Raw genomic sequence first — 23,316 nt, 5'->3', positions numbered from 1 at the left:
CATCATTTACTAACCTTCATACCATTCCCGAACCTGTATTACTCTCTTTCCTATGTGGAATACACAAGAAGATGTTTGGGGAGAATGTCCAGGCTGCTCTTTTCCTTGAAATGGATGTAAATGGGGACTAGGGCTGTCAAGCTTTAAAAAGGACCATTAAATTGTTTAATTGTTTGAATGAATGATTCACTAACTCATTACTAAAGTCGATTGCTTGTCTTTTGAATAAATAAGCAGCAAAATAAATACATAGAATGAATGAATGATTTACTCATTAAGACAGGGACTTGCCACCTACTGCCAGTTTTAGTTTCATATTATAATATAACAATATCATTTCATTTTTAAAATCACTTTATATTCCAGTATTCGCAATATTTTTTTTAAAAAAGACTATAGTGTAATAAGGTTAGAAAATGTCAGTATTAATGATAGAGTGATATGCTCTGAAAGAATCTCTAAATCTAAAGAAGATACCTTTTTTAAAAAGAGAATTAATATTTAAATTGTTTTAATTATTGGGCATATTGGTCCATCTCAGCCATTTATTTTCATTGAACTGAAAAGAGCATCTTGGACATTATGCTAAATAACTTCTTTTGTGTTCCTCAGAAGAAAGTCAGCAAATGATTACAGGATTTTCCTTTTTAGAATAATATTACTCTAATATATTATAAGAAGGTTGTACATTTCACCTCAGGGCATTTAACAGAAAATTGCAATATAGAAACATTCTATAACGGGTGTTAATTTTGTCCAAAACCTATTTAAACCATGTTCTATAACTACAAATTTAATTGACTCTTTCTTTCATGAATTGTATTGTCGTAAAACTAGAGATTAGAGCTGTCTATTGTGGCACTTTTAAAATGCGGCTGTGTTTGGGTGTGATAGTGTGATCTGATTGTACAGCTGCACGGAGAGCAGCCCTGGTGTAATGCCGCCTCATCTGGGAGTTGGTGGGGGAGCTCGTGTGAAGCGCTTGTCTGGGGGAGATTAGCGCCGACTCTTCCCTAAAGACAGTGATTGTTTTTCTTCCACAGAGCCTCCATGCCTGGCTGAACTAGAGCGAATCCAATTGCAAGAAGGAGCCAAGAAGAAACCAGGTAAGAATGAACGCTCCGCTGAGACTCGCTGTACTATCGCGGGAAGGGCAAATTAAGGTGTGAATGAGAGGAACAAAGGGAGAACAAGAGAAAAAGGTTATATAGAATGTATACAACTTATAGATGAAAGAATGGAAGAAAGAAGGTTGGATAAAAGGAAAACGAGGCAGAAGGGAGGTAAGTGGCTGTGGGCAGTGCTGCATGTTTGGCTGCAGTGCTCTTAGGACTCTCCAAGGACATGCTGCAGATGCTTCAGCCTATCAGAGGCAGCCCATGCAAACAGCCCCCAAAGCCTGAGAACAAATATAGATGTATATAATACAAATAAACAGTTTCATTGTTATTATATTAACCGATGTTTACTCTGAGGTTCATTTATTATTAAATCACAAAGGGAAGAAAATATCCTAATGTAAAATCTAAACCTATAAAATAACCCCCCCCCACCCCCCGTATTATACATGTTAAGAAAGTTACACATCCATGCATTCCAAAAAAAATTATATTAATATTCCATAGTTCATTACCATTTTTGCCAGCCATGTTGAATAAATGTTCAAAAATGGAAAAGATTAAAGTCCTGAGAAAAAGCCCATGTGCAACCCGTTTAACTCTATAATGCATTTACAGTTAAATCACAATAAAAAACATATTTTTACTTATTATATTCTTTTAAAAAAAGAGATATAATCATTTTCTGCCTTTTTTAATTGCATATTTTGAGAGGACTGTAAATCTGTCCATTGCCATGCAAGATTATGATAAATATTCCAGAGCTTCAAGGAGTATCATTATATTTGTCGAGCCTCGTTTAATTTATGTTGCCATAAATGTAAAACACAATTACATAAAAAGAAGACAGTCGTCTAGAATTATGGGTAAGTGTCAAAGCAAAAGCTTAACCCTAAAAAACAAAAAACAATCTGTCTGTAACTCTCTGAGGGATTAATTATTAAATCACAAAGGGAAATGATTCTATATATCTATTTATATATTTTCTTTTACAGTTGCACATGGTCATCACTTGCACCAGCTGCTTAATTTATGTTCTCGTAAATAAAAAGCACACAAAGACATAAATAGGATAGTCAGGTTGAATTATGGGTAAGGGTCAATGGAATCACCCGTGGTGGTGGTGGTTAGGATAAAACATCACATTCTGAATGGTTAAAACTGGCTTTTAAAGAATTGTCCCTTAATACACTCCTGCATTTCATAGATCACAATGATTATGTGGAAATATATGTTTATTACTCTTTGCAGTTGTTTTTTTACCGTGCATAATGATTCGAGACACTGCAGACAGAAACCCAGCCCTCAACCCTCGCCAAGGTTACATTTTATGCATTACAATGAGCGGTGTCGCTTGAGTCTGTCACATGATTTACAGCAATATGCAAACTAGTTTGGAATGTCACCCGTGATGCAACACTCGTTTTGTATGGGATCTGAAAATGAATGTAAAATGTTCTCAAAACGTGCGTGTCTGTGTGTTTCTCTCCCTGCTTGTTTCAGATACATACATTCCCAGCTGTGATGAGGACGGCTTTTACAGGAGACTGCAGTGTGACAAGAGCAGAGGGGAGTGCTGGTGTGTGGACCAGCATGGAGGAGAGTTAATGGGCTCCAGAATCCATGGCAACCCCGACTGTGGTGAGCACGAGCACAACACACACACACACACACACTATACAGAGGACAATGCTCCTTCTGTAGCTACAGGGCTTAGGGCTTAGATCCACAAAATAATCAGTCATCCATCTGACAGAAGACCAAGTGCTACATTCATTAGGCCAGGTTCATTTCCATTCCAAAAGAGCAGTTGTCTCACCCAAATAAAGGTCCTTAAGATTAATTACTACTGGCTGCGACGGACCTGCAGGTGATAAGAACAAATCCCCTGACTGGACATAAAATAACGATTAAAAAGCCCAATTTCAAAGTCACACCTCACAACAATTTTGTCTATTGTTCTCCCACCAAGTGCCTATTGTTTAGTCTAAATCGCTCACAATGTTTTTTTAACAACATTTCCATTTTGCAGATGAGATGGTCACGTACTCGGGCGATTTTGGCAGCGGGCTCGGATGGGAAGATGAGGAAGAAAAGGAGGCGGAGGAGAACGGCGAGGAGGCTGAGGAGGAGGAAGGGGAGGTGGGGGAGGTAGATGACGGCGGATACATTTGGTAAAACGAAATGTGATTCTCGCCTTGTTCGACGTAGCTTTCTGTGGCCCATTTCTACAGAGGCAGCTCTATCTTCTGACATTAAACAGTGGACACTGGAGGGTCTGTCATCTTTATATTGCACACCAAACAGCATTGAATTGGGGAGGGTGGGGGGGTGGCTTGGTTAGTGTTAGTTGTAGTGAGATTATGGTACTGGGAAAGAGTTTTCAATTATTGGGCTCACGGATACTTGTAAAACATCATATTTTTGTTGTAAGTGCAAGAGTTTTCTCCTGAATCAGTCTATAGCATCTGCAAACACGAGTTTCAGAATTAGGCGCTTGATAGGTGTGATGTGATGCATTCTTATGCAAGTCTAATAAATACATACTTTCGTCATTATACATTCAGAAATGATACCTGTTAAGTCTAAAGCGACTTTTTAAAGTATGTATATAACGATAGGCAGGCTTTAGGGTCTAACCTGTTTCATTAGATCTTCTGTCGACCATCAGCAACTGCTTTCTTTGGGAACTGAGACTGCTGGTAATGTTTTGCTGTTAAAGAGTTTCTGTGAATTTTTTAAAAATGTACTCCAAATGATTTAGCGAATATGAATACAGATTACTATAAATACAAAGACACAAAGTCCAAAAACACTAAGAGCTTAGTTAGCTTAGCTTAGCTCAAAAAGCTAAGACTGTTAGCCTACTCTGGCTGAAACAGTCTCTGCATCATTTCTTTGCTTCCTTGAAGTAGATATAGTCGTAAATGTCTTGAGATAAAGTAGCCTTGTCAGTGTATTTGAAGAACTATTTCTCCACGCACACAAACTACAAGAGATTTTAGGCTACTTGCCAGAAATACACAATGCACTTCTACAAGACGATCCTTGTCCTAAAGGCACTATTTTATTCCTGTCTTTTGTGTAATAATCCACTGAAACCAGAGATGGCAAAGCATTATATTTTCATATAAATTACGCCTCAATGCAGTAGCTTTCTCCCTCACCCCGACGTCCAAATCATTGTTTTCTTTTAAATGGACAGTCATAAATCCTGAGATATGTGCGCTCTGGTTTCATATGTCTGTCATAATAGAATTTGCTTATACTCCACTAGGTCAGGCTGTAATACGGTACTTCTGATGCAACACAGCTATTATAACGAGGCAGTGTATGGATGAACACGAGAGGCAGGAATGAGCTTTCGAAAATGCATTCTGACATATTCTCTCTCATATACCCAAAGGGACCAATCTGTCTTTGCAGATGTCTTCTAATCAGATCTTCCCATCATTTGCAGTGAAAGATGTGTTGGCTGTAATGTTCCTAGGTGTAAATCTGGTGCTGCAAGGATTTATATTCAAGATCTGAATCTTAAAATCTACGACTAAAGGTGAAGTACATGAGTCCCGCAGTAAAAAATATCTTAAGCATCCATTTTTAGAGTTAAAATGCTGTAAAACATGTATGAATTACAGCCTCAGCATGGTATGATAATTCACTCAGACGTGATTTCTATCTAAGCTCCACACAGGGAAGAGAAAATGCATTTGATATGGTAACATCCCCAGCGTAAACACATTCATCAATGTACCATGGCATCTACAGAAGAATATAAATCCTCCAAATGTCATTGAGACGAATCTTGTTGATATTTAAATTAGTTGTGGATTATCATCATAGACGACACCACCTTGCTGGTGTGATGGAGTGGAAAGATGGCCTGCTCATTTAAAGTCAATAGTGAATGTCCTGATATCTTACTCAGCAGTGTTCGGGAGTCTGCTAACAGTGACGTTATACCACTTGGACAAGTGTACGATTGTATTGTACTGTACATGCCATTATTATTGTAAATACTTGGATTTACTGATTAGAAAACATTATATTTACGCTGAGTTGCAGTATATTTGCATTTAGTTGCATGTTTCTTTGTCCGAGTGTGTCATCTTTCTTGCCTGAATATGATTAAAGGCACTGGGCCCGAAAGTGCTGTTCCTTTGTTCTCCTAATTACTCCCAAGACTCTGCGACATGCTAATTTTCATGTGATACTGGAGACATGAGAAAACACATCTTTTTAACCCACTTTTTTTTTTGAGATGTGCAATTCATAATAACTACCAAAAATAACCAACAGAAGTTGATAATCAAGGCATACAAGAGTCACCAGAGAGTTCAAAAAGACATTTTAATTTTAATAGAAGGCATGCTGTAAACACATCTTTCAAATATTCACTTATTGTCATTAAGAAAATTAAACCTCATTTAACATTAAGAAGAAAAAATGTGCATGATGAAATTATAATTATCTGCTATTATACTCTATTGATTATACTGCATTGATTCATTATTGACATACATTTCATATTTTAGCAATCCAGTGTAGCTTGCTTGGTATCAATCTAGAATCCTTGGTTTCTAACCATTTCTGGTTTTCATCCCTGGTTTCTAACTATTTTACGAAAAAGCGCATGATGAAGCTCTGCTGTAACACTGCATTGTTTTAGTGTTGGCACACATTCATATATTAGTGATACAGTGCAGCAAACATTCTAAAATTGGAATTAGAAACCAGGGCTGAAAACTTTTTTTACTCAGTTTGTTTTATTTAGTTATAATGTTTAAAAATGTATGATAAATGTATTTTTTAATCCAAAATCGTTACAAATGTAGGGTTATATGACATAGTGCTGAAAATAACATTTTGTATTGACCAGTCCTTAGATTCACTTGCTTGTATCTGATAAAAATTAAAATCAGTTTAAGGGATGCAGGAAAATAAGCAGGATTTTTTGTGTATTCTTAAATAGTCAAGTTCAAAGAATTTTAAAGTTTCACTGAAATGTTGGAGATTGATTAAAGCTTGCTTTGAAGGCTTTGTAGTCTCCATATCTTCCTGACATCGTCCTCTGCACTGTCTAAGACCTTAAACACAGCAGCATCTCCCGTTTGAGCAAAACATCTCAGCAGAGGCTCCAGAACAGTCACTGGGATGCTGAAGTTCAGGTGGGGATATGTCACTTTTGCTGCAAAGTCTCTTGTGTTACTGGACACGATACCTAATTTTGGAATATATAAGATTAAAAACATTTAACTTCAAACTTGCGAAAGAATCTGCCTATGAAAGCAAGATTTAAATAGACATTGTCATCAAAGGAGAGCTAGAATGCTCTATAAGAGAGAATAATATGCTTAATTGGTCATATGGTGCCCCCTTCTGGTTAGAGAAGGTATTGTATATTTCAATCTCCACTTGATACTGCATTTTTACTGAAGCACAACTGGTTGATGTTCTGAAAAACAACACCTTTTCCATTAATTTCTAACTGCTACATATTAAATGTGTGATATTACCTAACAATTCTCCAGTGGCAGAACGAAGCACAGCACCACCACTGGCTCCAGACTGCACAGCACAAGTAGTCTGCAGCATCACAGGACGTGACTGATGGGTAATAACTCGGGATAAGATCCCTGAGGTCAATGAAGGGCCACAGCTGCTCCCTAAAGCTCCATAACCCACAACAAGCACATCCTCACCTAAACAAACACACAACATGAGAATTCCAGGGGCTGCACGGGTACAAAGTACTCACAGTTACAAAATTCATTTAAATGTATTAAATTAGTGTGTGTATATATATATATATATATATATATATATATATATATATATATATATATATATATATATATAGCGATCAATCTGTAAGTGTAATGCATTTAAATGTATCTATGTTCCTTTTCAGGATGATACATAATGCTGAAAAGTCAAATGTTTTGTTTTGACCAGTCATTATGTTCACTTGGTTCTATCTAACAACAATAAAAATCAGTTCAAGGGTTGCAGGAATTTAAGCAGGATTTCTGTGTAATATTAAATAGTCCAGATAAAATAAATTTGAAGTATCAATGAAATTTAATTACACCGATTTTTATGCTGAAATGACACAATAATAATAATTTCACAATTCTGACTTACGGTCATAATTGCTGTCATAATTTTTGCATTTACTTTTATTTTGTCACTTGACTTGCCATAATGCCATAAGTCATAATTATGTAATAGTTCACTTTTTATGTCATAAATATTTATGACTTCTCATAATTTTGACATTTCATGCCATAACCATTTCAACTTTTATCTTAGAATTATATGTGTGTCACAATTTTGCCTGTTTATTTCTATATGATTTATCAAAGCATGATTTATTCTTATTTGACAAAAGTACACTTCCAGTTATATTTTGAATGTAAAAAAATACAGTATCGGATATCACATTAATAATCATTGTACGGTTAAATATAAAAATATAAATGTAGTGTCAAAATTAATACAAAACCACCTGATATTTGGATATGAAATTATCACACACATAAAGTGACACACTGGATAAACAAATGTTATTTTGTCTTATGTTGGTAGCATTAGACATCCACAGAAATCTCGAATCAAACATGGCTAAATATGAGTCTCAATAAAACAGGTTTGCAGCAAATTACCTGGGTGAAGGTATGTGGTAAACTGTGTTTTTACGGAGGCGGCAAGAGGTTCCTGAAGCTCCATTACAGCGATATCATAGGGAGATGATGGTGCTGATGAATACAGCACCTTACCACTTACTGCATGAAATCTGAGGTGGAAAGTTTAGATATTACAAGTCCCACAGTGATTAAAATACAAGTAACATGTAGCATGTTTACCAAAGGTCACCAAACAAAATGACACTTCTTTAGGCCTTATAATTATAAGTAATGAATTCAAAGCAGATTACCTTTCTCCAAAGTTGACTCTGACTGTGAGCTCAGATTTTTCATTCACTACATGCCTGCAGGTCAGAACCAGATTCTGGTTTAGCAGCACACCAGAACCCCACAGATGGCCGCTCTCAATCAGCAGAACTCCAGTGAAAAATTCAGAGCCTGGTTTTCGGTTTGTAGTTAATGGATCTTGAAAAGAGCCAGTAATTAACTGAGATGACTTTTCTATCAGTGACTCCTGGATGGCACCAGCCTTTAGCATGTTTTTCAGAATCAGGTGAACCGAGCACACAAGTGTCAGCCCAATCCATTCATCTGATTTCCAGCAAAGTGGTGAAACGATCAAACCCACAAGGTAAGATCTGTTTCCTTTACTAATAAAAACACCACCTCCTTCGGTGCCAGGCAAGCAGCGGGCATCAGTCAGGACCAGGGCATTCTCATGACCTGCCAGATTACTAATTATACCTTTACTAATTGTGTTCATGAAGAGGTCTGGACAGAGAGCACCAAAAGGAGACCCACATGCGATGACATGACATCCCTTTTTAAGACTGCCACTCTCCACCCATGGAATAGTTTCCTTACAGGTGCATGAGGATGAAGTCGGCACTTTTAAAAGTGCAAACCAACTTAAAAACCTGGAGTCTTCTAGAACTTCTGTATCCAATGTGCCACTACAAAAGCCCCAGTTATCAGCCCCTTTGAAGATCTTCTGAAATGCATCTTGAAACTCCACACAATTGATCATCATTAACAGTTGAGCCTCTTGACGGCTCGTATTGCGTCTGTCCGTTGCACACGATTGGTTGGCACAAAGGTGAATGTAATCTAAACTAACTTGTATCTCTTTAGTGAAACTCTCGGAATGTAAAATTTTCGCGTTTTTCTCCATGCACTGTCTGTCATTGATAAAGCGTGAGAACAAAATGCCACTACAGACTACAATCCCAGCCTGGTAATTCAGAAACACTCCACTACAGCTTAGTTCTTTATTCTGAGATCCAGATGTGAGGTTGAGTGGCTTCTCGGACACTGTGACAACACAACATGTTTCTTCCACATTCTTCATTTTCAAACGTTGGTTACATAGATACAACAGTTTTTAGTTGCTTCAAATTGTCACTTTTTTAAGCTAATAGTAATAACAATAATTCTTGCATCTTGAAATTAGTTCAAGATACAAACGTCAAACGCGGGGCTGCTGGAGGGCAAATTATAAATAAGTGCTAACAAACACAATTTGTCAATAACAACTAGTCAGAGTTACAACGAATACGTCTGACAAATTGGATAATTTAATAATATCTATATTAATTTGTCGCCGACTTAATTTTGTTGCACGCGCTGTCTGCAAGTCTTCCTGGTATGGTTTCATTGGCGTAAAACTAGTCACGTGGTCGATGAATGTTGCAATTTGGAGTTCGACTCTTTTGAACAATTCGTTTCGTAAAACCGGTTCAGTGATTCTTTTACGTCCACGTTAAAAATACGATTGCTACTGTATGTCGAGACGTTTTAGTTAAACAGTTCAAATGATTCATTGAAAAGATCCAACAACAAAGAAAGTTTTCGAATTCAAACCAGACGTCGTTTATTACGTTTTACGAATGTTTTCTTGTGCAACAATGTGCTTGTTCATTCAGATGGTCACGTCACAAGGGTAAGGTTTTTTTTTTTTTACTATAATGTCACAGTTGTTTTAAATGTTTTTACGATTCATAATTTCATATAGGCCTACATATATGTGTGATTTTTTTTAGATCAAAGTACACACGGAAAATTCAAAATATATATATATATATTTATTTATTTATTTATTTAATGCTTTCTTCAGTGCAGAAATGCTACATGTGCATGTCCATAATTAGCTAATTCAAAAGAAAAGCAGCATTGACACTGCCAATCCTTTTACTTAAGCCTATTTACAAGTATGGGTAAAAGTGACCTAGTAATAGGACACATTTTCCATTGCCCATGCATATTTTCTATGAATTAAAAAAGCCTATATACTCTCATGCCATAACTCCAAATAAGTTACAGATGGCAGTCAACAAGTACTCATTACACAGTCGGGTAGTTTAGTGTTGAAACAGGCTAATGTAAACTGAGTGCTACATAACCACAGTCTTAAAAGTATCAAAATACTACATACAAATCAAATATTTGCATTTTTTATATATTAGATAGAAATATTTCATTTTAAATCTCAGGTAATTTTGATAAGCAAGCATGTATCCATTGGCACCGGCATAGCACACTATATCACTTCAGAAGTTTTTTTCCTTTGAACAGGTGGCAAATACAGAACTAGGGGAAAAACACCAACATTAAGGCACTGAGGTAATGTAACATGAAAACAAAAACACTGATTCTATATCTTCTGATGATTTCACATCAGAATTTCACAGCACAAGTGATGTTCACCTGATTAAAATCCTTGATTTAAATGTTCAATGGTATGTTTACCTTTCACTGATGCAAATCCACACTGGATTGAAAAAAAGTGTTCTGTAACTTGACGCCGACTCTTAAAATAACCCAGCTCAGTCAACTGTTAAAGCAAACTATTTCTATCCCTGCTTTTAGAAAAGGGAACAGCATATTGCTAAGGTAAATGTAACTTATGTAAGTAATTTCTACTGTAGCTTGAATTAATGCATATCTCAGATACTTCTCTATCACCACACTGGATTTTATAGGCTCAGATAATATATATAACACCCCTGGTTACTAGTTTCATTAATTCATAAATAATCAATTAATAAATAAGGATACACAGGTTTTTAATTAATAAACACATTAAATAGGTTAATCAATATATTGCGAAAGCCATCGAAAACCTTCACCATATCCTTGTCTCTTCAACACACTGCACATAAAGACTTCCATTGGCCTCAGGTTCAGTTCTTTCAGTGATACATTCCCCTGTGTGAGACAAAAGACCATGTACTGCTCCAGAAAATATCATTCATTGTGTAAAATATACTATACAAGTTATACATATATTAAATTTATTCCCTCAATGACCTACCTTTCCTGTGGTCTGTCCATGAAGACCAAACATTCCTCTCAGCGCATCCTCACTAATTGCTTCTGGACGGTCGATTTTATTCCCCAAAATAAGGATTGGCACATTGGAGATGGTTTCATCAGTTAAGAGGGCCTATGATTAAAAAGCAAGGTGCCCTCATTATTATTCAAATACATGGCTGTTTTTTGATTGGTGGGTCTGGGAAGAAATTGAAATTAGTGCACTGATGTCAGTGCAGTGATATTCCTTTGCACTTTTTAAAAAAAGTACAAAACTTTCACGGAGCAGACAACTTGGTTCCTTTTTTCTGAGAGTTTGGATGTGTTCAAAGATAAACATTCATTAGTAAATAACTGGTCATATACAAACCCATTGATTATATTTCTAAAAGAAAGTAAAATGTAGACTTACATCCAACTCAGTTTTGGCTTCTAGTAGACGTTCATGGTCAGCACAGTCAACAAGATACACAATCCCATTTATCGCTGGAAGATAATTCCTCCAAACCCTTCTTGCTGAGGATTGAGAATAGATCAAATCAATTGTGTTTAAGGTTGTTCTGGAATTTCTAAACAAATTTGTTATATTATTTTTTTTTTTTCAAACAAATCTCCTTTTAACTATATCAGTGATTTTTTGCAATTTAAATTCCATATATATTAATCATTTATTAATAAATGTTATTTTTACCTTGAGCATGTCCACCCAGGTCGAATGTTGTGAAAGTCATCCCAGCAATACTCAGTTCTTCAGATGCTTACAGATAAGACAAGATACGGTACATTTTGTACAATGATTGCTTCAACATATCGATGAAAAATGTATAAAGCTCATATGAAAATGGAAAAACACGCTGCACTTTAGGCAACTTACTAGGGTGAAGTGTTGGAACATGTTGCCCAAGTCGATCATCTTTTAGCATGTGCAATAATGTTGTTTTTCCAGCATTGTCTAATCCAAGAAATACTAATTTCCCAGACTTTTTATAGAGTCCTAAAATGTAATGAGATTATGAAAGCACACACACACACAAAAAAAAACAATAAGAAAAATCAGCTACATTATTATTTGTGTTCATCAGTATTTCAGTATGTGTGTGATACTTTACCTAATAACTGTAACACACTGCTGAATCCTCTGTACAGCCAATCAAATATGAAAGACATTTTTGTAGCCTGTTCCCTGAAATAAATGAGCAGCAGAATGAGAGAATTGTTTAAAAGCAGTACAAGATCCCAGACTTTTCAAGGGGCTCTGCTAACTCCAGAATAAGCTCTTTAGCTAAATCTACTGTAAGCAGGCGAAAAACAGCTGTTATTAAATGACCCAAGTTAACGTCTCCAAGAGTACATTTAAGAAAAGAAATATAAACCCCCTCGTATGTATTAACCAATATCCCGCACACAACATGCGCAAGAAACTATTTCTAGTTGTGAGACCTTGTCATTTGACGCCTTGGATATAGCACACAGACATAGCTGTCACTCAAATGACAGCAACTCGCGTTCAAATTCAAGTACACAGTAATAAGGGTTTGCATTGTAAATTAAGATGCATACATGTCCAAGTGAAAATACTGTTTTCCAACTCTACCTTAAATGTAAACACCGCAGTAGGCTATTCACAGCGCAAATGTTAAGCGCGCGTTTCTAGAAACACGTCCATAGTGCTTTAACACACTCAAAACAACAGATATGCTCAAGTTGAATGAGCAAAGTATGGTATTGTAAGGGTTAAAATGTTAACTGACGTTTTAGATAAAGCCTTAAAACCTTGTTTAATAGAAACATTGTAACAAATGTCTACATTTATTGTCGCGTCATTTGCTAACAGCATAGAACAAAATACGCTGCAATAGGAAAATATTCGTGTAAATACCTGGGAGGATCCTCTTCTGTTGCAGACCCGTCAGTCCGGTCTGTATTCTACTGCTGAAAAACAGCCCGAATTTGACGTTTAACCGGAACTGCGTAGCTGCATAGGGTGGTCTCAGATCGATTGTAGGTTAATGTGTTGGCATCGGGGTGCTAAATGTTGACCGACTTGCGGCTGTTTATTCTGACAGCTAAGACTTTACATTCAAAAGTTCGGGAACCGTAAGATTAAAAAAAAAAAAGTTTTTAAAACAAGTCTTTAATTCTCACTGCAAGGGTGCATTCGTATAAACCACAGTAATATTGTGAAAAAATATTAAAATCTATAAGAACTGTTTTCTATTTTAATATAATTTAAATGGTAATGTATTACTATAAAAAGCATACATTTCTGCAGACATTACTCAAGTGTTACATGATACTTTAGAAATCATAACAATATACTGATTTGATTCTCAAGAAACATTTCTGCTGCGTATTTTATTTTTTATTTAAACTGTAACATTTTAATCAGGATTCTGAATTCAAAAGAACAATTTATAGCATAAATCTTTTGCTATATTATAAATAGTTTTCTTGTCACGTTTGCGTAACATATCATTGCCCAAATAGAGGTATAATTGCATACTAATGGGGTAGTGTAGAATCATAAAATGTTAAACTGTTGTTGAAATTCTAAATTGTAAAGCATTAGATCATCCAAAATAATTTCCATCATTTCTTGTTCCACACTTGTATAACATTGTTTCATGAATGTAAGGTAGAATGGCATCTCCAGTCCCCGCTCACTTACACTGTATGAGAAAAAAAGTAAAGGAGGCTGCCAGCATATTATCCATTGTTGCACAGAACAAAGAAAGTCAAGTGGGTTTGAAACAACAAGTAATCAACATAATATTTCAATAATGTAAAGACAATGGAATACAAAAAAGATATTAATAAAAAAAATGATAGTAGTGTCTTATGAGAAAAGCTTTATTAAAGCATTTGTTCAGAATTTTACAGTACCTGAGTTTGACCAGACTATTAGCTAACTTTAGTATCTGTTACACAGAATATCCAACCATTATCAAATAAAACTTAACTTAGCAAGACATTGGTTAGCTCCCCTAAAATGTTAATGTAATATTCAATCCCCTAAATAAGGTGTTAAGTGCCCCTGTTTTCATAAAATACCATTATTCTATACAGATGATGACATACATATTCAAAACATGATGAGACTGGTCCATTAACAGTGTTATGTTCTTCAGTTCTTTGCATAGTAGAACCATTTTTCAACTGAAAAAGACAGTACAACAAAGTAAATATCATGTCACATCTTGAAAGAAAAAGTGTAAACTCGAATGGATAAGTAACAGTATTTTTTTTGGAGATCTGATGTTTCAATGTAGAAAAAAGAAAAAAAAGAAAAGAGACGAAAACAAAATCAAACCTGAGCTTGGAACTGGACTAGCCTCTCCACATGGGCAAGACTGAAAAATGAAAAGAAAAATTAGTTTTAGTTACTACAATAGTGAAGTCTTACTTAACAAAAGTAACCACTATTTATGCTATTATCAAATTAATTGAAAGCAAAAACAAAGTTCTTACTCCATCAACAACTGCTTTGGCTTCATCTGCCGAACAGCAGAATGGACTGTCTCCCTCTGAGACACACGTGTTCTTGCTGCACAGTAAAAGAGAAAAAAGCAAGTTAGCAAGTTAAAAGAGGGGAAAAGCAAAGAAAATTATTTTATATTTTATATCATGTTGATGTGTTCCAGCAGTAAACCATGTCTACAATAGGTTATATCTGTAGTGACTGAAAATGAAAGTGCAAACAGTCAGAACTGAAATAAAATACCATGCAAACTGAGCAAAAAATTCCGTACCACTGAAGAAAAATTCCCTTACCAGTTTAGTTCTCCAGCATTGGCTTGCTGTGAGATCAGTGCCTTCCAGAAACCATGCGTGGCTTTGATCGTCTCAGTGGCAAAGTCCTGGAATAAATGTAGCATATTTATATGACAAATATGACCAATTGCAAATTAGAGCTTGTTTATTACAATTTTCTGAACTACACACCTTGTCTTTGAACTCTCCATTGAATGCAAACTGGTTTTCAGGTTTACCATCAGGTACCTTGTATCTCCTGAACCAGTCAACTGTGGCCTCGAGGTAGCCAGGCTTGAGTCTCTTCACATCACTAATGTCTATATTTCACACCAGAAAAATGTATCACATATATGTATCTCTTCTAAGTCAAGTTGAAAGCAACGAGTGTAACTTACTATTCAAGTCCTTTGCCTCAGGGTCATCAACGTTGATTGCAATGACTTTCCAATCAGTTTCACCTTCATCGATCATTGCTAAAACACCCAGGACTTTCACTTTGATAACATCTCCACGACAGCACACCTTTGAAGATCCAGCATTGTGGGGTTTGTTTATCTAATCCAACTGTAGCTGCACGTATGACAGCTTGCTTAATAATTTCAGCTTTCTTTCACAGAATAAGACAAACACTGATATCTATACCTTGTTTCCAATTTCACAGACATCGATTGGGTCATTGTCACCACAACACCCTGTGTCATTGTCTTTGTGCCCAGGGTCTTCCCATGTCTGTCAGAAAAGATTTAAAGAAAGTCATTTAAAAATATAGGGGAGGAAACAACACAATGGCACATGCAATTCATATCTACAAGAAAGGTTTTTAATTTCAGTTGAATAATGCTAATCTGTCTCCGCCAAAATCACTGGAATGCAGTGAGATGGAATGTATTTCTCAAGAAATGAAGGAAAATCTGTACAATCATATTTTCATATTGACAAGCCATAATAAAACTATCAAGTACTAAAAGAATATGTTTATAATTGTGTTCATGAAGATGGAACAGATTTAAACTAACATTTAAAATTTTGCTTCAATAAGATTGTTCTAAACAAATTAACACTTTTGTGATCATAACGACATTTATTATGTTATAAAAGATGAATGAAATGTTTCTTGAGCAGCAAATCAGCATATTCGAATGATTTCTAAATGTGAAACTGAAGACTGGAGAAATGGTTTCTGAGAATTCAGCTTTACCAGCACAGAAATAACTATTTTAAAATATGTTAAATAAAAAAAATAAAGAACATTAATATATCATAATATTCTACCTTATTTTTGATCATATAAATGCAACCTTGGTGAGCATAAGAGATTTCTTTCCAAAAAATAATTAAAGAATTAAAAAATATACATTTCTGATCCCAAACATTTGATCTGTAGTATTTTAAACAGTTAACTGATTCCAGAAACTGAAGCAGTTTCTACCTTCTTTCTGTTTTATTGTTTGAGTTTAATGTGTGATGATCAGTGCTGATTTAAAGCTTACTTGAGGGATTGCTCCATAATTCCAAATATAGCCTTTGTGAGGGAAAACATTGGCCACGTAGCGCAAATTGCCCTTCTTCACATCTTGCTTAATGGGGTTCAGTGGGTCTTTTGTAGCAATCTGAGAAGTAAACCATAATGTCATTCATAGAAACACCAACTAGTTGATGAGTCATTATTTAGTTTGAATGTCAATACACAACCCACCACAAAATGTAGGTTAAAAGTCTTTTTCCTTTAACTGTACGTGTAAGTGTGTAACTATATGACCTTGCAAAACAAATAGCCTGTTACAAAGTCCTCTGTTCTATTGTTTTATTCTGTTATACTGCAAGTGGTGTAGTTTTTTTACTGTTGGTCATACTTTACCTCCATTTTTGCATTTGTCCATCGTGGTACCTCAACAACCATGTGGAAAATGTTCTAAAGAGAAAATTAAAGCAATTGATTTTTTATTTTAAAAAAAGGAAAGTAGCCTAAATGTGACATTCCCATAATAATTTAACCTTAATATACCTAAACACAAAAATGTATGTAAAGCCATGAGAATGATTAATCAAAGATTTACACCGGTAAGATATCAGAACAGTCCAAAGTATTGAACAATTTAAGATGACACTAATGAAAGGGGGTAAAGATCACTCCACTTACAGACCAAGTACCTTCACCTGATAAAGAACTGATATACACTGTGCTGGATTGTGAAATGGCCGTTCACTGCCAAAGGGGTCCCATAAGGGAGGGGGATCTACACTGAGACTAGGACAGGAGTAGGCAAGTTCGGTCCTAGAGAGCCGCAGTCCTGCACAGTTCAGCTCCAACCCTGAAAAAAACCCTCACCTGCCTGTACCGGAGTAATCGACTTGTTCAGGTGTGTTTGAGTTTGATTAAGGTTGAAGCTGAACTCTGCGGCTCTCTAGGACCGAACTTGCCTACCCCTGGACTAGGAGAAGAGAAACTAACAATGAACAATTAAATGAACATACTGTACCTGAGCTTCATCTGCATACATAGGTATGTCATGGAATGGTGAAATGTACTTTCCATCTGAGCTCTCTGGTTAAAAATAAATAAATAATAATAATTCTATAAGAGTATATCAGACATTCAGAAATTGTCAAGCCCAGTCACTTAAACTTTATTAAATGGTATGTTTTGGATGCATTTATTGACTTTTATGAAGCATATAAAATAATCCAAAAGATAAATGAATTAATCGCTCCATTATTCATGTACAAAGAAAGCTGAGATATTCTATAACTTTTAACTAGGTGTTCCAAAGAAGAAAGTCTGGTTTGATGGTTTGGTGATTACACAATTTTTATGTTGAAGTGAATTATTGCTTTACACTGCACACGTTAATAACAATGATCTTGCCGTGTGTGCATAGAGCTTGTCAATAATTTTTACTTGTCAGAAGAGAGCAGGTGACGTCATGCTGCTGCTAAGGATGAGATGCACAGCTGGCAACTAAAATAAACAGAGCATACCCAATTTTGTGGAAAATTGTATAGTTATATCTGCTTTAGTAACTTTGTATTTTATTCATCCGAACTCATTTTAAACAATGCAGTCAGTATATATGACTATCTATAAAAGAAACCCTTTATACTTGTCCTTCATTTACACATTTTAATGAGCTTAGGTTATACCAACAATGCAAACAAAAATAACATAGTTTGCGATGTTGCACTGTTGGTAATAATTACATATAATTTTTTTGGGACTCTCGTTTTTTAAATGTAACCGGTTTAACAGGTTTGCTTTCTTCAAACTGAAAATAACTTTACACAGAGCTACAGTTAATCAGAAATTACAAAAAACTTTATGGACCGATTATCATCTAAATTCGTTAAATCGTTAAATTTATTAATTTAATCAGGTTTTAGGTCATAAATGACGCGAGAAAAAGCGACACGTGGGACTTGCGGCCCAGCCCCTTTCATCTTAATTGTACGGTAACTGTCCTTACCGTACAAACTTCTCATCACCAATCCCCGAAGAACAGAATATATACTTACTGAAATAAATCCTATAACTTAAAGTGTTAGGGTTTCCTCTTTCTTCAGTGGAGAAACTCATATTGTGCGCTCTGTGTATTGACTCCGGCAGGATGTGTGTAAAAAGACTGCAGCGATGTGCTAGAGGAAGTTGCGCATGCGCATAGACTGATCTGCGCAAAATACGTAAGCGCATGTTGATTTGTGAATCGGCAGTGATAGTAGACAGTGTTAGATCTTGTAAAAGGAAATAGGAAATAACACACTTTTAATGCGGTTTCTTTCATTTAAAAACCAGCCTAAGCTGTTTTTTTCGCCTGGTTTGAGTTGGTTGTACAGCCTGACCAAGTCTTACCTTTATTTTCTAAACAGTTCTAAACACCTGTTTTAGCTGTCCCTAACCAAGTGCCCAAATGGGGTTGTTGTTGTCTTGAGCAACAAATCATCATATTAGAAAAATGGATCTGAAGGATCATGTGACACTCAAGACTGACTGCTGAAAATCCAGATAACATTTGACACAATAACATTGACATAAATAACATAAAATAACATTTGATATAAATAACTTTGATATAACTTATTTGAAATTATAATAATATTTCACAATATTGCTTTTTTTGGTGAATTTTTGGTGAGCATAAGAGATTTATTTCTAAAACATTTGAAAATTCTCAATTATTAGTAATATAATCTGAAGTGTACGTTGTTTATTCCATAGACTGGTTTAGTCGCTTTGTTATATTCTTACGCTCTCGTAACCTTTCTTTTATAATGAATATTTAAAATTATATTATTTGATTTTATATATAATAGAATATATTCATTCTACCATCTAGTCATCCTCGCTAAATATTAAATAAATAATGACGTTTTGCGGAGTGGGCGTTTGTGAGACGTGATTCTCTGTTGACGTCATATCCTCCTAGTGCTCTTCGCTTCCTGCCTGGCGGAGGGAGGGGTCGGTGCTGACGGCTGGGAGGACGAGCTGAACGTTAAGAAAGCCTTGGGAAAGCGATAAGAAGCGAGGGGAAAGGGCCCGAGGTTTTTACCTTCCGTCGGGAAAAATTGTCGCTCGACTCTGATTAGCACCTGAAGCAAGTGCAATGTCGTCCAGTCGTCAGCTTAGTGAGAGCAGGGCCATCCCGACCAGGACGGTGCTGATCAACGAGTCAACGCAGCTACCTCACGACTATTGCACCACTCCTGGAGGCACTTTATTCTCCACCACCCCGGGAGGTAACAACCCAGATTATATCTGCAGGTGTTCACCTGCTGTTTGTGTGGAGACAGTTTAATGTTTAGAGGGGTGCCTGTGTTGGCCAGGAAGCCGTGACCACATAAAAAGGCTGTGTCTCAAAAACATTGTGTTCTGTAACTTGCTTAGACTTTAAGGGGTTGTAGGAACCTTTAGTTAGTTTGGCTGTAGTGTGATAACGCTCAAACTGTCGAGAAGTTTAAACTGACGATGACCAAAACATGTTGACGAGGAAGGCTGTTTCCTGTGTTTTTGAGACACATCCATGTAGTTCTAAACAAAAACAGCGCCGCCTGTGCGTCTCTCTGATCAACATGATTGATGGACAGAATAGAACAGAACAAAGGAATGTGCCGTTCTCCATATATGTTTAATATAATACATGTAGCAGTAAACATCCTACCCAGTGTCTTGATTGCTTAATTTTATTACCGTTTTTTGCGACCAATGATAGTAAATTAGTCTTTGTGATTTCAAAAGCATTAAAATGTGCCATATTAACGTCTGTTTCACTTTAAGGTGGATGATTATCATCATTTACTCATTCTCATATTGTTTTCAACCAAGTGTGACTTGTTTTCTTGTTTGCAACACTAAAGGAAATATGTCAGATCGCTTTAGGATTATGACATTTTATGCATGCTGGTAGTTATGTAATAAAACCATCTTATGACAGTGTGTTTATTATGACAATGCAGGAACCCGAATAATCTATGATCGCAAGTTCCTGTTAGACCGGCGTAACTCGCCTATCGCCCAGACCCCGCCAGCACATCTGCCGGTTATCCCAGGAGTGACAAGCAAGAACGTCCTGAATGAAAACAAGAGGAATGAGGCTAAAAACATCAACAACCACGATGCCAAGCCAGGGCAAGGTTAGTCTTTTAAACTGACCGAACTGGAACTGTTTCCACTGGAACCTCCCTGATTTGTGCTCAGTCACCTTATGTACACAAACAGTAATGGGTCTGGTTGACAAGGGTTAGACTAGTGCAAACTCATACTATTCTCTTTTAGTGGTCTATTCTCTTTTAGTGGTCATGCATTAAGTTTTTTTTTGTGTTTGCTGCAGGTGAAGATGCTCAGTTTGAGATGGACATCTAAAGGAGAGGAACCAACATGAAGAATGATTAATTACCTGGTACCTGTGTGCCAGTGGCTTGGCTTGTAGAAACCAATGTTGTGAGCCCTCTCCTTTAGCTCTTTCTAGCTGCTGGGTGTTGCATAATCATGGGGATAAATGACTAAAAGTTTGCCCAGTGGGGCTGCTGGAGCCCTGAAAGTTAACCTGGGAGCCTGTTGAGCTCTTTTTGTTTAGGTTTCAGGGCAGCCATCAGCTGTACTTGCTTAAGTCACAGAGCAAAGGACAAATTCTGTATTCTAAGTGCCCGGATATGTTACCAATTTACCATAAACAAATCAGCCATCAGAGATTCACTGCTGATACATCAGAGTACATTGTTCTAGTTGATACTCTTAATGCAGTCTTCTTGTTTCATATGTAAACTGATTTGCACCCAAGTCAGGAAATGCAGTTATCTGTATGTACATGTCCTCCTAAATGTAAGATCTTTTTTTTTTTTCGAAAAGGGACAGCACGATAATCATCATACTTTTGATTAAAAAAAAGAAAGGATTCCGTATTCATTCCAAGTATTTTATATCAGTTAAAACAGGTGACTTTTGTTCTAGATTTTTATTTTCAGGTACTTATTCAACTCAGAAAAATAGTTTTATAGAATTGTCCAAAAACAGACCACGGACCTTAATTACTTGGTTGAATTTATATAGGATTACAATGCCAAACCAATTTTCTACTTTTATTTAGAACTACCCCAGAATAAGAATTTCAGTCCATAGTCTTCTAATTACCTTTTGCCCTTATAGCTGGTTAATTTTAAGTAATAACGAAAGACCAAACTGTTACTTTAGGTCATAGAGAATGTTTCTGTTCAGATTTGTCATGCTATCAGTGTGATTTGTACCTACCTTTGCATGGCGAGACACTTGAAATGTCAATATCAGATCTTAATTTACATTGTCTAGTTAAAGGTATACAATGCCAAGTACCATTGGACTGATCAAGGGTTTAATATACTTTATGAAACAATGACAAATAAAAATAGTTGGTCTCAGGAAGCACTTGCATTATGTACCTAACAAGTACACATCTTATGGCTCTGTTCATGGGAGAAATAGCACGGTGAATATTTAACATTAACATCAGCTGTGACATCTACTGTCACTTTCCAATTATTACAATCCTTACGAACCTTGATAATCAAATCAAAGGTTTGAAAGCACTGAAGTGTTTTTTTTGTTCATTTCACTATTGTCTGTCTCACAGCCACACAATGTGAACGATCCTTTGAAAGATGGATAGTTTTGTAGTGACCAGACATTCATATTTTGGTTTAAATCTAACCTCTTGAAAACTTGAACTGAATCTTTCCGATGCTCCTCTATGCATGTTCTTTTGGTCTGCTTTTTAGTCTTATGTTCACTGATCATTTAAATGTTGAGGTTTTTTTTTGGGATGCCAAATCTTGTGGAAGACGAGAAGGTTAGATTAATATTGAAATAGAATTAAGCAAAGAGATTATCCAAACAAAGTGACTTAAAGAGGATAAGACTTATTCTCAAGACTTTGTCTCGTTCTGTGCTCTGGTCAGTCTCTGAAGCACAGAATTTCTCTCTCTCTCTCTCTCTCTCTCACACACACAGACACACACACACACACACACACACAAACAGAGTGATCTCTTGTGCTTAGCCTCTGTATCCATGCCTTACTGTACTAAGCTGAGAAGCTGTCAAAAACAGTTCCCTTTCATACCTTAAATACAGGATCAGTTATTTTCTGTTTGATTTCTTTCCAACTTTCAAGTTGAGGATAAGATCAAGATATTGCTGTGTTTTACTTGGAAACATTATATTTTTGGAAACATGTTTGTTATAATTTACTTTCTTACAGAGATGGAAAGATACAGCAGTATAATATTTGTAATAGTAATGGACTGGTTAAAAAATAAACACGGTTTAGGTTCGAGTTTGATCGGTTGCAGTTAACTTTTTAGAAAATATTCAATATTGGTGAAATCCTTGCCATTTAGAGGCACATTTTCATTTCTGGTTTGATTTATAGAATTTATTATAGTCATTTTCAAGTAATAATGATTTGCAGTAAAGGGAAGTTGATATACTGTCCTTCTGTAATAGATTTGTCAAATCCCAGCTTGTTTAAGAATCACTGCTTACTTTTTCCTTCATACTTTCCCCAGTTCTCTGAAACTTTCAGAAATGCATTTAGCTCTCTGTTAGGATGAAAGTTTTATCTAATGTGACAGAAATTGGAAACTGTATTTTCTCTCTTCTTTGAGACCCTGTTCAATTTAATTTGAATGAAATGCCAGTGCCAGTGGACACTGTTACAGCAAGATCAATAAAAGTTCCTTGTTATCAACTTGTCTGTTTGTCTTCTTTGCCAAATGCTTGTGCATTTCAATATGCTTGAATGTCATGTAAACAATCTGTTTGAAATACTAGGGCTTGCCTCTAGACGGAGCAGTAGGATATTTGAGAAAAAAAAAATATTCTGGGCCTCTGTAAGTTAGTTTTGGCTCTGGTTTTTGTAGATGCTAAATTGTTTTATTCCAAAGTGGGAGTTCTCTGTTTATTTTCTTGTCTTTAGCTAGAAGCCCTTATTACAGTAGATGAATGCATGTGAAGAGAGCTTGGTTGC

At 35.9% G+C, this 23,316-nt stretch overlaps 5 protein-coding genes across 6 annotated transcripts in view; 2 read left to right on the top strand and 3 right to left on the bottom strand.

The window, feature by feature from the left end:
* Positions 1-5,267, top strand: part of LOC113096130 (testican-2-like) — a 31,412-nt gene extending 26,145 nt beyond the window's left edge. For both annotated transcript variants that reach the window (XM_026261573.1, XM_026261572.1), the window contains 3 exons: positions 1,044-1,106; positions 2,622-2,759; positions 3,151-5,267. In XM_026261573.1, coding sequence (XP_026117358.1) covers positions 1,044-1,106; positions 2,622-2,759; positions 3,151-3,296 — 347 coding nt within the window. In that variant the 3' untranslated portion in view covers positions 3,297-5,267. The remainder of the gene's footprint in view (positions 1-1,043; positions 1,107-2,621; positions 2,760-3,150) is intronic.
* On the bottom strand, positions 3,938-9,664 carry LOC113096128 (peroxisomal leader peptide-processing protease-like). Its single transcript, XM_026261571.1, has 4 exons — positions 8,056-9,664; positions 7,784-7,914; positions 6,635-6,820; positions 3,938-6,339 (listed from the first exon to the last, which is right to left on the bottom strand). Exons 1-4 carry the CDS (start codon positions 9,111-9,113, stop codon positions 6,137-6,139), a joined length of 1,578 nt encoding a protein of 525 aa, XP_026117356.1. The 5' UTR covers positions 9,114-9,664; the 3' UTR covers positions 3,938-6,136.
* A 1,133-nt stretch (positions 9,665-10,797) lies between these two features.
* Positions 10,798-13,109, bottom strand: LOC113096132 (GTP-binding protein SAR1b-like). The gene is made up of 7 exons (XM_026261576.1): positions 12,954-13,109; positions 12,184-12,257; positions 11,949-12,068; positions 11,766-11,831; positions 11,487-11,590; positions 11,076-11,207; positions 10,798-10,969 (listed from the first exon to the last, which is right to left on the bottom strand). The coding sequence occupies exons 2-7, from the start codon at positions 12,239-12,241 to the stop codon at positions 10,853-10,855; spliced, it is 597 nt and encodes a 198-aa protein (XP_026117361.1). The 5' UTR covers positions 12,242-12,257; positions 12,954-13,109; the 3' UTR covers positions 10,798-10,852.
* A 794-nt stretch (positions 13,110-13,903) lies between these two features.
* LOC113096131 (inorganic pyrophosphatase-like) lies at positions 13,904-18,492 on the bottom strand. The gene is made up of 11 exons (XM_026261574.1): positions 18,338-18,492; positions 17,308-17,372; positions 16,686-16,739; positions 16,318-16,437; positions 15,470-15,556; positions 15,223-15,349; positions 15,017-15,144; positions 14,846-14,931; positions 14,543-14,618; positions 14,385-14,424; positions 13,904-14,230 (listed from the first exon to the last, which is right to left on the bottom strand). The coding sequence occupies exons 1-11, from the start codon at positions 18,396-18,398 to the stop codon at positions 14,199-14,201; spliced, it is 876 nt and encodes a 291-aa protein (XP_026117359.1). The 5' UTR covers positions 18,399-18,492; the 3' UTR covers positions 13,904-14,198.
* A 753-nt stretch (positions 18,493-19,245) lies between these two features.
* LOC113096125 (eukaryotic translation initiation factor 4E-binding protein 2-like) lies at positions 19,246-23,037 on the top strand. The gene is made up of 3 exons (XM_026261566.1): positions 19,246-19,555; positions 20,273-20,449; positions 20,647-23,037. The coding sequence occupies exons 1-3, from the start codon at positions 19,423-19,425 to the stop codon at positions 20,676-20,678; spliced, it is 342 nt and encodes a 113-aa protein (XP_026117351.1). The 5' UTR covers positions 19,246-19,422; the 3' UTR covers positions 20,679-23,037.
* The last annotated feature ends 279 nt before the right edge of the window (positions 23,038-23,316 follow it).

The sequence above is a fragment of the Carassius auratus genome, unplaced genomic scaffold, assembly GCF_003368295.1.
Source record: "Carassius auratus strain Wakin unplaced genomic scaffold, ASM336829v1 scaf_tig00215878, whole genome shotgun sequence".
In the NCBI taxonomy this organism is placed as follows: Eukaryota; Metazoa; Chordata; class Actinopteri; order Cypriniformes; family Cyprinidae; genus Carassius; species Carassius auratus.
The sequence above is the reverse complement of the archived record's forward strand: the minus strand, read 5'-3'. Positions and strand labels throughout refer to the sequence as shown.

What these genes read in the sequence shown, in the direction of transcription:
- LOC113096131 (XM_026261574.1), bottom strand. Translation starts at nt 18,398, where the DNA reads ATGAGTTTCTCCACTGAAGAAAGAGGAAACCCTAACACTTTAAGTTAT. An exon ending in TGTATGCAGATGAAGCTCAG is followed by an intron (nt 16,740 to 17,307) that starts GTACAGTATGTT and finishes TTTTCTCTTTAG; the next exon opens with AACATTTTCCACATGGTTGT. An exon ending in TGAGGCAAAGGACTTGAATA is followed by an intron (nt 15,145 to 15,222) that starts GTAAGTTACACT and finishes TGTGAAATATAG; the next exon opens with ACATTAGTGATGTGAAGAGA.
- LOC113096132 (XM_026261576.1), bottom strand. Translation starts at nt 12,241, where the DNA reads ATGTCTTTCATATTTGATTGGCTGTACAGAGGATTCAGCAGTGTGTTA. An exon ending in AAGCCAAAACTGAGTTGGAT is followed by an intron (nt 11,208 to 11,486) that starts GTAAGTCTACAT and finishes TTTTAATCATAG; the next exon opens with GCCCTCTTAACTGATGAAAC. An exon ending in ATGGACAGACCACAGGAAAG is followed by an intron (nt 10,970 to 11,075) that starts GTAGGTCATTGA and finishes TGTCTCACACAG; the next exon opens with GGGAATGTATCACTGAAAGA.
- LOC113096128 (XM_026261571.1), bottom strand. Translation starts at nt 9,113, where the DNA reads ATGAAGAATGTGGAAGAAACATGTTGTGTTGTCACAGTGTCCGAGAAG. An exon ending in AGAGTCAACTTTGGAGAAAG is followed by an intron (nt 7,915 to 8,055) that starts GTAATCTGCTTT and finishes TTTCCACCTCAG; the next exon opens with ATTTCATGCAGTAAGTGGTA. An exon ending in TGCCACTGGAGAATTGTTAG is followed by an intron (nt 6,340 to 6,634) that starts GTAATATCACAC and finishes TTCCAAAATTAG; the next exon opens with GTATCGTGTCCAGTAACACA.
- LOC113096125 (XM_026261566.1), top strand. Translation starts at nt 19,423, where the DNA reads ATGTCGTCCAGTCGTCAGCTTAGTGAGAGCAGGGCCATCCCGACCAGG. An exon ending in ATTCTCCACCACCCCGGGAG is followed by an intron (nt 19,556 to 20,272) that starts GTAACAACCCAG and finishes ATGACAATGCAG; the next exon opens with GAACCCGAATAATCTATGAT. An exon ending in CGATGCCAAGCCAGGGCAAG is followed by an intron (nt 20,450 to 20,646) that starts GTTAGTCTTTTA and finishes TGTTTGCTGCAG; the next exon opens with GTGAAGATGCTCAGTTTGAG.